The following is a 15,323-nucleotide window of genomic DNA, read 5'->3' as shown; positions in this document are numbered from 1 at the left end:
AGAATATGGGTAACCAAACAGTGGTCCCCATTGACTTCCATAGTATGGAAAAAAAAAAATACTGTGGAAGTAAATTAGGGACCAAAATTTTTTTTCATTCTTTTCCAAAATATCTTATTTTGTGTTCAACAGAAGAAATAAACTTTTACAGAATTTTCATTTTTGGGTGAACTATCCCTTTAAGTATCAAATTGGCTATACAAGTTATTTTAAGTCATATTTTTAAAATCTTGTCTAGTTGAATCTCGTAAAACTTCCAAAAGTTGAAATTGGTTCAATTATATATATATTTTTTTTACATTTAAAACATTTAAGCATTTAGAAGACGCTTTCATCAAAAGCAAAAGCAATTCGTCACAGAGCCATCAATATACATTGTATAATGCTTTTATTCAGCAAAGATGCATTAAATTGACCAAAAGTGAGTGTAAAATTTTTTTTTCAACATTGATAATAATCAGAAATGTTTCTTGAGCAGCAAATCAGCATATTAGAATGATTTCTGAAGATCATGTGACACTGAAGACTGGATGCTGAAAATTAGATGCTGAAAATTCAGCTGCGCATCACAGAAATAAATTACAGTTTAACATATACTCACATAGAAAACAGTTATTTTCAGTTGTAATATTATTTCACAATATTACTGTTTTTACTGCTTTATTTTAATTTCTAAGTGAACTATTTCTTGAACAAAAGGCTGCATACAGTGGGAAAGTGATCTTACATGTGGAATGTGTATATTTAGTGTGTATAAACAGGCTCTCTAGGGCCGGGATTGATTTTGCACTGGTTTAAAAGGGCCTGGACTGTACAGAGCCGCTGAGCCTCACGATCATTGATCTTCTGCCGGGAAAAGCCGCTGTCATCAGCTCTATCCTTCCTTGGGTCAGGGCCTCGGGAGGATAGCTGTTGTTCTTTTCGTTCTGATGTGGAGTCTGCCTGATCGATCTAGTCTCATAGCACAACAAAAGAGCAGCTTCCAGCAGCAGAGATCATGTGTTCACACGATCAGTGAATAAACCTCCATCCTCATCCCTTTATTCATGTCAGGGAGTAATGAGGCACCTTGTGACATTCAAGCTCTGAAACCTAGTGAGCTGCCTCGCTGTATGCTACCTTCATAGGCAACTGTCTTCTAAGAAACATCCGAAGTGACCGAACTGAAATGCTCTACATAGACAGCAACACATGCCACAACATGACGCACTCCGGAGGCTTGACTCACAACTGATACTCAGAATTTAGTTTGGTGAGCTTACATGCTTACAAAGCACCAAAATAGCACATAGTTTTTAAAAAATGTTTGGGGTCATAAAGTTTATTTTGTATTTTTTTATAATGTTTTTGAAAAAAGTCACTTATACGCTCATCAAGTCTGCATTTATTTGATAAAAAATATTAAATATATTACAATTTAAAAGAAGTGTTTTCTATTGTAATATATAGTAAAATGTAATTTATTCCTGTGATGCGCAGCTGTATTTCCAGCATCATTACTCCAGTCTTCAGTGTCACATGATCCTTCAGAAATCATTCTAATATGCTGATTTGCTGCTCAACAAACACTTCTGATTATTGAATTATTGAATATTTTTGTGGGAACTGTGATACATACAACATTGACAAATACAGTAAAAAAGTTCAAAAGAACAGCATTCATTTGAAATTTTGTAACATTACAAATGTCTTTACTGTCACTTATTCAAATGCATCCTTGCTGTATAAAAGTTTTTTTTTATTTATTTTTTTTATAATTTTTGATGCTTCATAGGGTTCTTTGATGAATAGAAAGTTCAAAAGAACAGCATTTACTTGAAATGGAAATCCTTTGTAACATTATAAATGCTTTTATTGTCACTTTTGATCAAGTTAATGCATCCTTGGTTAATTAAAGTATTAACTTTTTACGTTTGAACTTTAGTGTATATTTGAAGGAAACTGATATCTAACATTGTGCTGAATGAAGTTAAGCCATGTTATTCTGTTGACAGGTCACAGGTCCCTTCACAGACGCCTTCCTGTTTAATGCGGCCATCTCTCGGCTCATGGGCCTGACCAACACACTCTCAGTAAGTCATCAACAATCATCAAGAATAATGTGCTTGGAAATCCAAATGATTGATTGAGCTTTCTGAACTTTTTATTGTGTTTTCTGCTCTCTTACCGTAGCAGCCTCGTCTCGGGTGGTTCTGCACAGCGTGGAGTTTGGCATCGCTCTGTGTGATCACCCATGTGTCCACACTTAGCTTCTGAACTCTGGGCAGGTATGACACACACACACGTCCACCTCAGTATGTCCAAATATGAAAATACTGTCATCATTTACTCCTCATGTTCCCAAAGCTGTTATTTGAAGGTAACGGTGGATGGACACTATAAAGCTAGAAAAACGAAAGTGTCTTGTGTGCTAAAACCTCTAGAAGAACCATTTTTGGTTCCACAAAGAACCATTCAATCAAAGGTTCTTTAAAGAACCATCTCTTTCTTAATCTGAAGAAACTTCTTTCGCCACAAAGAACATTTTGTGAAACAGAAAAGTTCTTCAGATGTTAAAGGTTCTTTATGGAACCATTTAGACAAAAAAGGTTCTTCTATGGCATCGTGAAGCACCTTTATTTTTAAGAGTGTAGCTGAAATTGAAGTTGTTATTCACTGAAAAGCTTCCTCTTCACAATTGCTCTGAAATCTTATTCTCGTTTGCATTTATTCAAATACAGTACATGAGGCCGTTCCTGCCAAGTTTGCATTAAACTGATAGGATGCATATATAGTTAATAAGGACTTCTATACTGGACCGGTTTCATGGTGTTTTTGGAACATTAAAAGAAGCAGGTCAGATGGGTGGATGCTAACCTTCAGGGAAACATGTCCATTTAGCAGCTTATCTAATCCTGAAAAAGTCCGTTACACCCTAACATATGCAAGCATGAAGCTTTGCACGTATCACACATACTGTACACAAGCCCCCCTCACTGTTCCCTGTGCTGTCATTTACTCCACACTGCAGCTATTGTTCATGTTCCTGGTGAATATCTGCGCTGTGAATTGATAAGAATACTTGTATTTGTATTTGACCCTGTGACGGGTCCATGAGCAGTGTTGGGGGTAAATCATTGCTAGTAACGCGAGTTACATAATCAGATGACTTTTTCCAAGTACATAGTAAAGTAAACAAAATATCTGAGTTACTTTTTAAATTAAGTAATGCAGGTTACTTTGACATCTCTTCTGTAATGTGTTGAGAGAAATCGAGAGTGAGGTGCAGAGGCTGAGAAACTTCCTTCAGCCCGAGGCCTATTCATTTCACTTTTGGTGTGAAAGAAACTTTACAGTAGGGATGAGCGATATGGGCTTAAAAATATATCACAATATTTCTGGTATTTATTGCGATAACGATATCAATGACGATAATTCAGGGAATCCTGTTTCTTTAGAGAAAAGTATTATCTTTCCTATTTTTACCCCAAATAGGGTGTTGTGAGTAGTAAAATGCATTCAAAATTCGGAATAATTTGTAATATATAATTATTCACGGTATTTAGAAGTGCCCACGATAACAATATCGTGCATATTCATTACCGTGATATATCGCATTACCGAATACCAGCACAAGTCTAGTTGTGAGCATTAACGAGTACACACGTAATGTAAAGACCGTTTAATTCATACTGGAAGCCGGAGGGCGCTCTTGCACAGAAACTCCACATATGCATAGCAGAAGTAATACTACTGACGACGCTCCAGGAAGGTGTGTCAGTTATCGCTGAATAAAACGCACAAAGGAGATAGCGACATTTTAACTGATGAAACTTGAGGAAAATAAACATACGATTGCACAAAATATATGGTTTATCTGTGTTCTTCCATCTTGGGTATTTTTATAAGGAAAGTATATTTATAATGCAATGTTAATCGACATGGCCTCCTCCTCAATTTTACGTCCGCCTTCCGCGATGTCGCTCCGCACCGTCGCACACAGAAATATGTCAACAACTAGACTTTATTGTTATTATCGCGGGAAGACTAATTCTTATTGTGGGGAGAATTTTTACCGCTATATCGCAAATGATAAGATATCGCCCATCCCTACATTACAGCTGCCAAAAATATAACTTTTGGGTTTTTTGCTATTAAAAAACAAATAAGCAAGCCCAGCCCAGGTGATGCAAAAGTAACTTAATGCATTACTTTCCATAAAGAATAACTAAGTAACACAATTAGTTACTTTATGTAGTAACATAATATTATAATGCATTACTTTTACTTTCCCCAACACTGTCCATGATACACTGATGGTGTTTTTTGGGATTGAATGAGTACCATATTCATGTACCACAACATGTATTGATTTCGATGGCAGTGCCATTTACGAATTGGTTTCCTTTTAGTTGAATTTGTATAGTTTTATAGTTGGTCCTGCCTCACAGGAAGATGAATTGTATGTATTGAATTACAATTCAATGAAATTCAACACAGACAACAAAAATATTTGTATATTTTAAAAATGTATTTAATCTTGAATATCGGTGTTGGGGAATGTTACTTTTGGAAAGTAATGCATTACAATATTGCATTACTCTATAAAAAAAGTTACATTACTTTTACTGTTACTTTTATGGAAAGTAATGCATTGCAATACTTTCGCATTACTTTTTGTCACCTGGGCTGGGCTTACTTATTTGTTTTCTTAATAACAAAAAACCCAAAAGTTATATTTTTGGCAGCTGTAAAGGCTAACAACATGGGGAAATGATAGCTGTCAGTCAATAAGTGAGGAAACAAAGTAACATAACTAATTACTAATAACTCAGATATTTTGTTGTAAATTAAAAAGTAATGTGTTACGTTACTAGTTACTTAAAAAAAGTAATTCTGATTACATAACTTGTGTTACTTGTAATGTGTTACCTTCAACACTGATGAAAATTTCTTCTCTGATTTATAGAATGCATTTTTCACAGAAGATTAGACATATTTCGTTAAATGTCACAAAAATTATTTCTGGAAATACCCCATGTGTGTTTTGTGTATGATAACATTTATGGGTGATTTGTTAATTCAGCATTAATTTTGCATCATCAAAACACATTCAGTTCAAGAATAATTATTAATTGGGCATTCCCAGTTCAACTCTGAATAGTGTGGATTGGTACATTCTGATGACAATACAAAATTGCTAGTACGATGCTATTAGAAAAAAAAAGTGACTGAGGATGAAAGTGAATAATTGTGAGCTGGGAGAAAAGTCGTGGAAATACTAGTGGTGAAGGGGAAAAAAGGAAACTCTTGGCCCCTGTTGTCCGTTCCATCACATCCTGCTATTGTCACACACACACACACACACACACTGTGTGTTTGTCCCGTAAGGAAAAATGAACATGCCCACATGCTCTGATAACACTGACTGATGCTGACCAGAAGATGTGTAACTATGTGACCAAACGTTGCTTGTTAAGGATATGTTTGTGTGTGTGTGTGTGTGTGTGTTCTCATGGATTTAGAGGACCTTAATGTTCCACAGAAACAATATAACAGCATGGAGCAACATGAGGATAGTAAATAATGTCAGAACTCATCTCATTTTTGGGTGAACTATTCCTTCTTGTCCCACTTCCTCCTGTACTTATGCACACACGCTAAGGACAAGCGGAAGTGTACATCCTTCCTGAAGGCCATGCTGAGGTCAGACACAGGTTTCTAAATTCGGACGCCTGTTTATGTGCTGGATCATTCTCTGCCTTGTTACAAAACAGTTATTGCTTTTGCTGTCCAGTTTGGTGACATTAGTGGATCTTTAACTCTATAAAGCATACTTTATCATATTTTTAAAGCCTGTAAATGAACAAAACTTTGCTGTAAACAAATCTACTACGTCTTCTGTCATTTGATTGAGGCCTTTTAGCAAAATTGTGCAAATATCCACCTTCAGAATGTGCTTCCCGTGTCTTTTTGCTGTTATATCTTTACTGAATTGTATCAAATAAACATAACTTTTATATTGTTTGTAATATTTCAAGATGAACACATACTGGGCTGAAGCAACTTTTAGCTTTACTTGATTATCCATGCATAGGTTTTAGGAAAAATCATGTTCAAATGTGAGTCTCAAATATGATCATCAGGCTTTTGAGGAATGTGTATTTGTTCATCTCTCAATCATCATTGTATTGCATTGCATTATATGTTTTGATCATTAAAACAAAGCATTTAAATATCACTAAGACATTATTGGGAGATATAGAGTCATAACTGGTATTTATATCATTATGTACTATGTCTGCTATACTGTTTTAAAGATTTCATTGATTTACATTACAAGCTATCAGAATTTCATCTTTTTTGGCTAAATAAATACCTGCAAGTGCTCAAAAATTGCATATTTTTGCTCATTATAAATAATGAATAATGTAATAATAAATAATAATAAATCCTCAATGTATGAGCTCTGTATTCTTACTATATATGAGCCAAAAAAGCCTGATGATGATTAATTTGATTAAGTATTAATAGATTATTGGTGTTCAGACTATGTGACAGTTTCCTGAAACCTCTCTCAGGTTTGTCTCAGGTGAGGAATCCTCTAGGAAGTGTGCTGTCGGGGAAGGGAAGTGTGCTTCAGCAGCCATGGCCTAGTGTGGATCCAGAGTACCTACAAACACCTGACACACTGCAGCTGTCCATACGGGTATGTCACACACACACACACACACACACACACACTGAAAACACCCCAAATACATTTTATTTACAGCATTATTTTGAAGAATGTTGCCTTTGAGGAAATTAAATCCACAGCTGATGTTGGACAAAAACTAAAGTGATAGTTCCCCCAGAAATTAAAATTTGCTGTTAATGCGCTCGGCCTCAAGCCCTTCAAGACATAGGTTACTTTTTTCCTTAAAGATTTTTTTTTTTGCTGAAATTGTGATCCTGGATGATTCATAAAATGCAATGGCTACCACCACTTTAAGAGTAAAAAAAAGCATCACAGGCAACACAAATTAATACCCATCTCTCCTGATGATATATTGAGGTCTTATGAAGTGAAACAATCAGTCTGTGCAAGAAACTGAACATTATTTACAACATTACTACCTGTAATCCAGAGCCTCAGACAAACAGAGAAATGTGATTCTTTTCCAGAAACTGGTTGTTTTGGACCGTTTGTTTCAATGAACTGATTCAAATAACAGATTCACCAGTTATGTAATCATACAATTACATCATGTATACACAATCATATAAAACACCCTATAATGACATGAAATGTGGATGTTGTACACGTCTCATGTAAAACATCCACATAAATAATGTTCAGTTTCTTGCACAGACTGATTGTTCCGCTTCATAAGACCTCAATATATCATCAGGAGCGATTAATTTTGTGTTGCATGATATGCTTTTTGACTCTCAAAGTGACAGCAGGCATTGACTTGCATTGTATGAATCACCAAGGAACACCGTTTCAGCTAAAAATCTATTTTAGAATTCTACTGAAGAAAAAAAGTCACCTTGGATGACCTGAGGGTGAGTAAATGAACAGGAAATTTCTGGGTGAACTATACCTTTAATTTCATTTGTTCCCTGGGACAATGTGAGCGGTGCTTGTTTGCAAAAAAATCACTTCCACAAGTCTAGGCTGTTCTGTGTACTTTACATCTTTACTAAATACTTAGTGTTAGGAGTTGATCTAAATGACTATAGCCTTAAGCATGATCAGTTATTATAGTGATGCAGGATTTAGCAAACACAACCTTCTCTCAAACGAATCGGTATCTCAGTATTTTTGCGGTATTTTCTTGTCATCGGGATGTTTGTATGCAGAATATTCGGTACAGGATGTTCTCTGGGAAAGTGGCAAAGGGAAAGTGTTTACCTCCAATTTAAAAGCCTGTATTTCAGTACAGTCTGTCTGTAATTTGTGCATGTGTGTGAAGGGATTGGCCTCTGAATTTGACGTGACGAGTGAACGATTATTACAGACTTGAACCATCTGGGGCTAAAATCTTCTTTGCATGACTGTCTTTTGAGGACTTGGGCAAATGTGTGTCTCTACTTGCCCTCATGCATCTGTCATTGGTATAAATTAGTACATTTATGCTACCTTCTAATGTCTCGTTTTGTCCAAAATCCAAGACAGCATCACTTGCAGAATTGCATTCTTAATGGAGAAGACAATCCCAGAATCCATTAAAAAAAAGATGACGGATGGGAAATGGTTAGTAAAGTATAGATAAAATGAGTTCATTTTTTGAATGTCTGTGTACTAAAAAATTCTTGAGCTTATATTGTATGGAGCACATAAAAGTATTGTGTTGTTAGCTATTGAAGCCGTTTACAGCATGAATTCTGAGTTTGCATCTCACAATTCTTACTTTTCTCAGTGTTCCGAGTTTAAATCTCATACAGTTTTGAGGTAACATCTCACAATTCTGAGTTCTCAGTTCTAATAAATTCTGAATCACGTAATTCAAAACTAATTAGGTTTGAGTTTTTTGGGATATTTTTTGGAATATTAACCATGAATGTGTGCTTTTTGTCCATGTGAACAAATTGTGAGAAAAAAGTCGGAATTGCAAGACGTAAACTGAGAGTTCCAAGAAAACAAACGTCTGAATTATGATAAACCTGCAATTTTGAGAAAAATTTCATAATTGCAAGATTTAACTCGAAAAAAGAGAGTCAGAATTGTGAGAAAGTCAGAATAGTGGAATAAAATGTCAAGCAGATCCATAGGAGCTTTCATGTCTTTGCTCTATTGCTATAGCTTGACTCCATTGTTATATGTGACCCTGGACCACAAAACTAGTCTTAAGTGTCAATTTGTCAAAATTGAGATTTATACATCATCTGAAAGCTGAATAAATAAGCTTTCCATTGATGTATGGTTTGTTAGGATCGGACAATATTTGGCCGAGATACAACTATTTGAAAATCTGGAATCTGAGGGTGCAAAAAAATCAAAATATTGAGAAAATCATCTTTAAAGTTGTCCAAATGAAGTTCTTAGCAATGCATATTACTAATCAAAAATATGTTTTGATATATTTACGGTAAGAAATTTACAAAATATCTTCATGGAACATGATCTTTACTTAATATCCTAATGATTTTTGGCATAAAAGAAAAATGGATAATTTTGACCCATACAATGTATTGTTGGCTATTGCTACAAATATACCCCAGCGACTTAAGACTGCATTCGTGCTCCAGGGTCACATATGTTCTCATTGGCTGGTTCTGCATTCAGACGATTTTATGAATTTTCTTTTCACCATTTCTGAAATCTGAACCAAGCAGAACAATGTGTAACAATCTACTGTTGCCAGATATTCACCTGAATGCAGTTGATGTCAAACTAGCTCAACTACTGTAAATCAAATTAAGAAAAAGAAAAATGTTAAATTTTCATGTTTTTTGTATTCACCCACTTTTTTTGACACACACAGTACACATCTGGCAACATGAGATAAAGACGTAGCTACCATAACAGTTACAAAGATGAATAAAATCAGGAAATTAATCTCCAAATGGAGATGTTACTTCATACTCGGTTGAAATAGTACAACCCAGAAGGCTTTGCTGCGCCCGCTCTCTGCCAGGCCTCAGGCTGGCACCAGCCTGCTAGTATTTTAGGGAATCCCCTGCTTTGTGCGGGTGGCTGAACTACTTTGGGAGTCATAATAACAGGGATGATTTTCTCCCATGATGCAGTCCAGCTGTCTGGGTGCGTTTCATTTCACCACAGACACACTGAGGAGCAGATGCATCAGAAGACCAGCTTTAGTTTCACACAAACCCACACACAGCAGATGCAGAAGCAAGGTATCCACCCTTAAAGGTTTTGTTTAGTCATCCCAGGATATGGCATAAGCACTTTAACACAGTTTTAAAAACTAAAACTACTGCTGATCAAGAGGAAAACCATTTTACCCAGTAAAATTTTAAACCAGGCAGGAATAAAGCATATTGATTTCTGAAAGCACTTTTCTCAACTTTCAGTTGCAGTGACAGGGTGTCACTTTTGCAAAGCCTTGAGAGTTTAGAAAATAGATTGAGCCTAGATTTTGGTGAAAAAAAATGTTTTGTGTCAGTTTTTTTTTTTTTTAATAAAAAATAAGCAAGCAAAAAAACATCTGGAGACCACAATACAGACATTGAGTTGATGGTGCACATGTAAAATTGTTTTTTTCTTTCAATTTATCTATACTTTTTTATTTATATATATCTAAAATGTGTTTCATACACAACATGCTGCTGTGAGCATGCTGCTGCTGCTGCTGCTGCACATATAACATACATGAATAACCCCCCACAAAGCAGGAGACACAGAAATGAACAATACAAGCCAATATGTGCTTGTTGCTGAGTATAAGGATATAACTGCATCAGCACACATACATGTGCCCACCCACACACATGAAGATTAACAGACAGGAACAGAACAAGACATCCCCCACAAAGTAGATCTATCGACAAGACAAATGTACTGCTGCTGCTCCGAAGAGCCATGTGAACCGCATGTATTACTATCTATGTGCACCTGGGCTACCACGCCGACCGGCTTAACTCTAATCGGACTCTAAACTCTAATCTCAAATTTTCTTTCAATGGTTTTTGGATTGTCTTCTCCATGAAAAGCTCTTTGAAAGTTGGGCCAGTAAGAAAACAACTCTCAACTTCCCACAACATGAGTTTTATCTGACGGACAATCAAATGGGCAAAAAAAAAAAAAAAAATATCCCTAGACTTACTGTGAAGAACTCGAATCTAGAGAACAAACAGGTTCCATAAAATGTCAAAATTTAGTTTGTCATTGTTTTGCATCAGTCAGACTTTTGCCTGTTTTTGGTTCAAAATAACAAAATGTAAAACCACTTGTTTAATTGATTATCTTCAGTTTCTAACCTTTCAGATGTCATCAGTGTTCTCTCTTTTTTTGTCCTCAGATCAATAATAAGGCGTGTGGGAGTGTATCTGTACCTCGTGAAGTGGCTCAGGACGCACAGAAGGTTCAGGAACTGGTGCTGAACAGCCCTCTGGGTGTCCGTCTGCTCTCTGAGACAATCTACTGTTGCCAGATATTCACCTGAATGCAGTTGATGTCAAACTAGCTCAACTACTGTAAATCAAATTAAGAAAAAGAAAAATGTTAAATTTTCATGTTTTTTGTATTCACCCACTTTTTTTGACACACACAGTACACATCTGGCAACATGAGATAAAGACGTAGCTACCATAACAGTTACAAAGATGAATAAAATCAGGAAATTAATCTCCAAATGGAGATGTTACTTCATACTCGGTTGAAATAGTACAACCCAGAAGGCTTTGCTGCGCCCGCTCTCTGCCAGGCCTCAGGCTGGCACCAGCCTGCTAGTATTTTAGGGAATCCCCTGCTTTGTGCGGGTGGCTGAACTACTTTGGGAGTCATAATAACAGGGATGATTTTCTCCCATGATGCAGTCCAGCTGTCTGGGTGCGTTTCATTTCACCACAGACACACTGAGGAGCAGATGCATCAGAAGACCAGCTTTAGTTTCACACAAACCCACACACAGCAGATGCAGAAGGAAGGTATCCACCCTTAAAGGTTTTGTTTAGTCATCCCAGGATATGGCATAAGCACTTTAACACACAGTTTTAAAAACTAAAACTACTGCTGATCAAGAGGAAAACCATTTTACCCAGTAAAATTTTAAACCAGGCAGGAATAAAGCATATTGATTTCTGAAAGCACTTTTCTCAACTTTCAGTTGCAGTGACAGGGTGTCACTTTTGCAAAGCCTTGAGAGTTTAGAAAATAGATTGAGCCTAGATTTTGGTGAAAAAAAATGTTTTGTGTCAGTTTTTTTTTTTTTTAATAAAAAATAAGCAAGCAAAAAAACATCTGGAGACCACAATACAGACATTGAGTTCATGGTGCACATGTAAAATTGTTTCTCTAAACTCTAATCTCAAATTTTCTTTCAATGGTTTTTGGATTGTCTTCTCCATGAAAAGCTCTTTGAAAGTTGGGCCAGTAAGAAAACAACTCTCAACTTCCCACAACATGAGTTTTATCTGACGGACAATCAAATGGGCAAAAAAAAAAAAAAAATCCCTAGACTTACTGTGAAGAACTCGAATCTAGAGAACAAACAGGTTCCATAAAATGTCAAAATTTAGTTTGTCATTGTTTTGCATCAGTCAGACTTTTGCCTGTTTTTGGTTCAAAATAACAAAATGTAAAACCACTTGTTTAATTGATTATCTTCAGTTTCTAACCTTTCAGATGTCATCAGTGTTCTCTCTTTTTTTGTCCTCAGATCAATAATAAGGCGTGTGGGAGTGTATCTGTACCTCGTGAAGTGGCTCAGGACGCACAGAAGGTTCAGGAACTGGTGCTGAACAGCCCTCTGGGTGTCCGTCTGCTCTCTGAGCAGGTCATTAAGAAGGCCATCCTCTCGCCCAGAACGGCCCTCATCTACTTCCTGGAGGACGAATGACATGATGTGCCCTACAGGGGTTCTGATTTCAGAAAGAACCGTACGTGAAAAGACTCTGATATCCACAGAGCCACGTCAGGAAAACAGCTGGTTGAGGATTTTTTGAAAAGGAAGCAAAGAAGGACAATGGTGTACTGAGTAATTTTTTTCAGTTTTACAAGATGTTCTTTTTGAGTTGAAAATGAAAACGGCTTCGCTCTTTGCTGCTAAATAAAGAGGATTTTAGGCGATTTTCAGTTTATGAGATACATTTTTTGTACCCAGCCCCACCTCTCAGCCCTCGTCACCTCAGACTCCAGGCCGGTCTGGCGGTGTTAGTGTTTTGTAGCGAGCTATTTCTGAACGCCCAGTTTTAGCCTGACATTACAACACCTCTGCTCTGACAGACCTGCACTGCCTGAAATGGAGATGTGGAGGTCATGCTGTGCTTTCAGACAACAGTGGGATTCCTGCTGGGTCTCATAACCAGCGTCTCATCAAACACTCACTTACTGTAGCTGACTCACTGTCCTGTATGGAGTCTTTAGTTTTTTAACATCCTGGCTGTGGTGTTAGAGCACGTACACACTGAAGATCACACAATGTCAAACACTGTCAAGCAAATGATTTCAGTGGGGACGCTGCATCACAAGTACACTGAGAAAAATTTTTTTTAGGGTGAGGTAGAAAACAATAACAATTTACACAAAAACAAAATTTGAGAAATTGTTGATGCAACTCTGTGCATCTACGTATTAACCAATAAGAATCACTTCCAACATACTTATTTACACATATACACATTTCTATGCATCAATGCGCATGCGCTTTTACCAGTTTATGCTTTGATAATAAACAAGCAAGTAAAGTTTGGAGTGGATCTTTGGATAAAGGCATCTGCTAAATGAATAAATGCAAATGCAAAGCAGAAATAAAATGGCATCATAAATAGTGTTTTTCAAGCCATTTCATATAATGCACATGCACATTGAAGTCGCGTCAGATTTTTTTTGCCCAAATTGCGAATTGCATGTGACTGAAGCGGTTTATCAAAAAAAACAAAAAAAAAAGTAGGACATAGACTTGATTCTGTGCATCGGTTGCTGAATGGATGGAGGCAGATCTGAATTTGCTTCTTTGAACTTTCTTTCTTTGTTCTGTGGAACATAAAATAAGATATTTTGAGGAAAGTCTTAGTGTTTTTTGTCTGTATGATGGTCAATGGTGACCAAAACTGGTAACAAAAACAGGGGTGAGTAAATAAATGATAACAGAATTTAAATTTTTTTCATAGTAATTCTAGATAATATGTAAAAACACTGTAAAAATGATTTTTCTGTACATAAAAGAAAGATTATTAGAGTATGTTTCCAAAGAAAATGCATTTCAGTCTTTCTACTTAAAAAAAAAAAAAAACCTAATTCAATGTTACTTGATGTTTCTAAGTATTTGTAAGTATTATTTTCTAGCAATTTCTGAGTGAAGAGTTTCAAAGTAATCTGTTTTTTTTTTAAAGTGTACACAATAGGCATAATTATGGAAGCCCGTTTCTGCCACTAAATGAAAAATAAAACAAGGTAATTGCGACTTTTTATCTCACAATTCTGACTTTTCAGAATTGTGTGACACGCAATTGCGAGTTATAAAGTCAAAACTGTGAGTTATAAAGTCACGCAATTCTGACTTTCTTTTTTTCTCGGAATTGGGAGTTTAGGCTATATCTCGCAATTCTGACTTTATAAATCGCAATTCTGAGAAAAAAAGTCACAGTTGTGAGATACGAACTCGCAATTTTGAGAAAAACAGAAAGTCAGAATTGCGTGATATAGCTAAACTCGCAATTCCGATAAAAAAAAGTCATAATTGCGAGTTTATATCTCGCAATTCTGACTTTATAACTCGCAGTTTTGACTTTATAACTAGCAATTCTGTAAAAAAAAAAAAAGTCGTAATTATGAGATATGAACTCGCAATTGTGAGAAAAAAAGAAAGTCAGAATTTCGAGATATAAACTCGCAATTCTTTCTTTAAAACTCGCAATTTTTACTTTATAACTCGCAATTCTGTAAAAAAAAAAGTGGTAATTATGAGATATGAACTGCAATTGTGAGAAAAAAAGAAAATCAGAATTTCGAGATATAAACTCGCAATTGCGAGATATAAACTCGCAATTCTTTCTTTAAAACTCGCAATTTTTACTTTATAACTCGCAATTGCGTGTTATAAAGTCAAATATAAGGTATTGCAAGATATTAACTCACAATTCTGAGAAAAAAAGTCAGAATTGTGAGGTAAAAAGTCGCAATTACCTTGTTTTATTTTTTATTCAGTGGCGGAAATGGGCTTCCATACATAATAGATATGATCAAAAATGTATGTTCAAATTAATCTATAGCAATAAAATGGAATCATAAATTTTGGGTGAACTATCCTTTTAATTTTAAGTTAATGAGCCTGACATCTGAAACCATATTTCCATTTTTAGTGAATTGTCAGGACACCTCATGTGAAACCATAGAACAATTATCTGAAGGTAACGAATAGCTCCCTCTTTTATAAGATTACTGTTAGACCGCTTTAGGAATGCCCATCATTCCCTTTGGAAATGAGAACGGAGAGACTTGAGTCATCACATTTCAACACCAGAGTAATTTGGCCCCATTTTCTCAGTCTCTGCAGCCCAACCCAATGACACAACAGCACACTGACACCGCGCTCGGGTTAGCGCCTCGCTGAATGGGTTTGGACTGTGTTGCTTTATGTGTTGAGTGTCTGACCTTCTCCAAATGCATCAGAGAATATGTTTCTCAGTACTTGAGTGAACAATAAGTTGGGAATGGGCATAAAGGAAGC

The 15,323-nt window shown here is 36.1% G+C and overlaps 1 protein-coding gene across 1 annotated transcript; it reads left to right on the top strand.

Moving 5' to 3' along the window:
• The first annotated feature begins 2,231 nt into the window (after positions 1-2,231).
• Positions 2,232-13,514, top strand: LOC107756913 (probable leucine--tRNA ligase, mitochondrial). Its single transcript, XM_016574240.1, has 4 exons — positions 2,232-2,267; positions 6,561-6,688; positions 10,953-11,040; positions 12,400-13,514. The coding sequence occupies exons 1-4, from the start codon at positions 2,234-2,236 to the stop codon at positions 12,489-12,491; spliced, it is 342 nt and encodes a 113-aa protein (XP_016429726.1). The 5' UTR covers positions 2,232-2,233; the 3' UTR covers positions 12,492-13,514.
• Positions 13,515-15,323: the final 1,809 nt, after the last annotated feature.

This window comes from Sinocyclocheilus rhinocerous, unplaced genomic scaffold (assembly GCF_001515625.1).
Source record: "Sinocyclocheilus rhinocerous isolate Xijiao unplaced genomic scaffold, SAMN03320098_v1.1 scaffold1585, whole genome shotgun sequence".
NCBI lineage: Eukaryota > Metazoa > Chordata > Actinopteri > Cypriniformes > Cyprinidae > Sinocyclocheilus > Sinocyclocheilus rhinocerous.
The sequence above is the reverse complement of the archived record's forward strand: the minus strand, read 5'-3'. Positions and strand labels throughout refer to the sequence as shown.

Bases quoted from the DNA above. Each gene is read 5' to 3' on its own strand.
- LOC107756913 (XM_016574240.1), top strand. From the start codon at position 2,234: ATGTGTCCACACTTAGCTTCTGAACTCTGGGCAG. The intron at 2,268-6,560 runs GTATGACACACA...AACCTCTCTCAG, and splicing joins AGCTTCTGAACTCTGGGCAG to GTTTGTCTCAGGTGAGGAAT. The intron at 11,041-12,399 runs CTCTGGGTGTCC...TGCTGAACAGCC, and splicing joins GGAACTGGTGCTGAACAGCC to CTCTGGGTGTCCGTCTGCTC.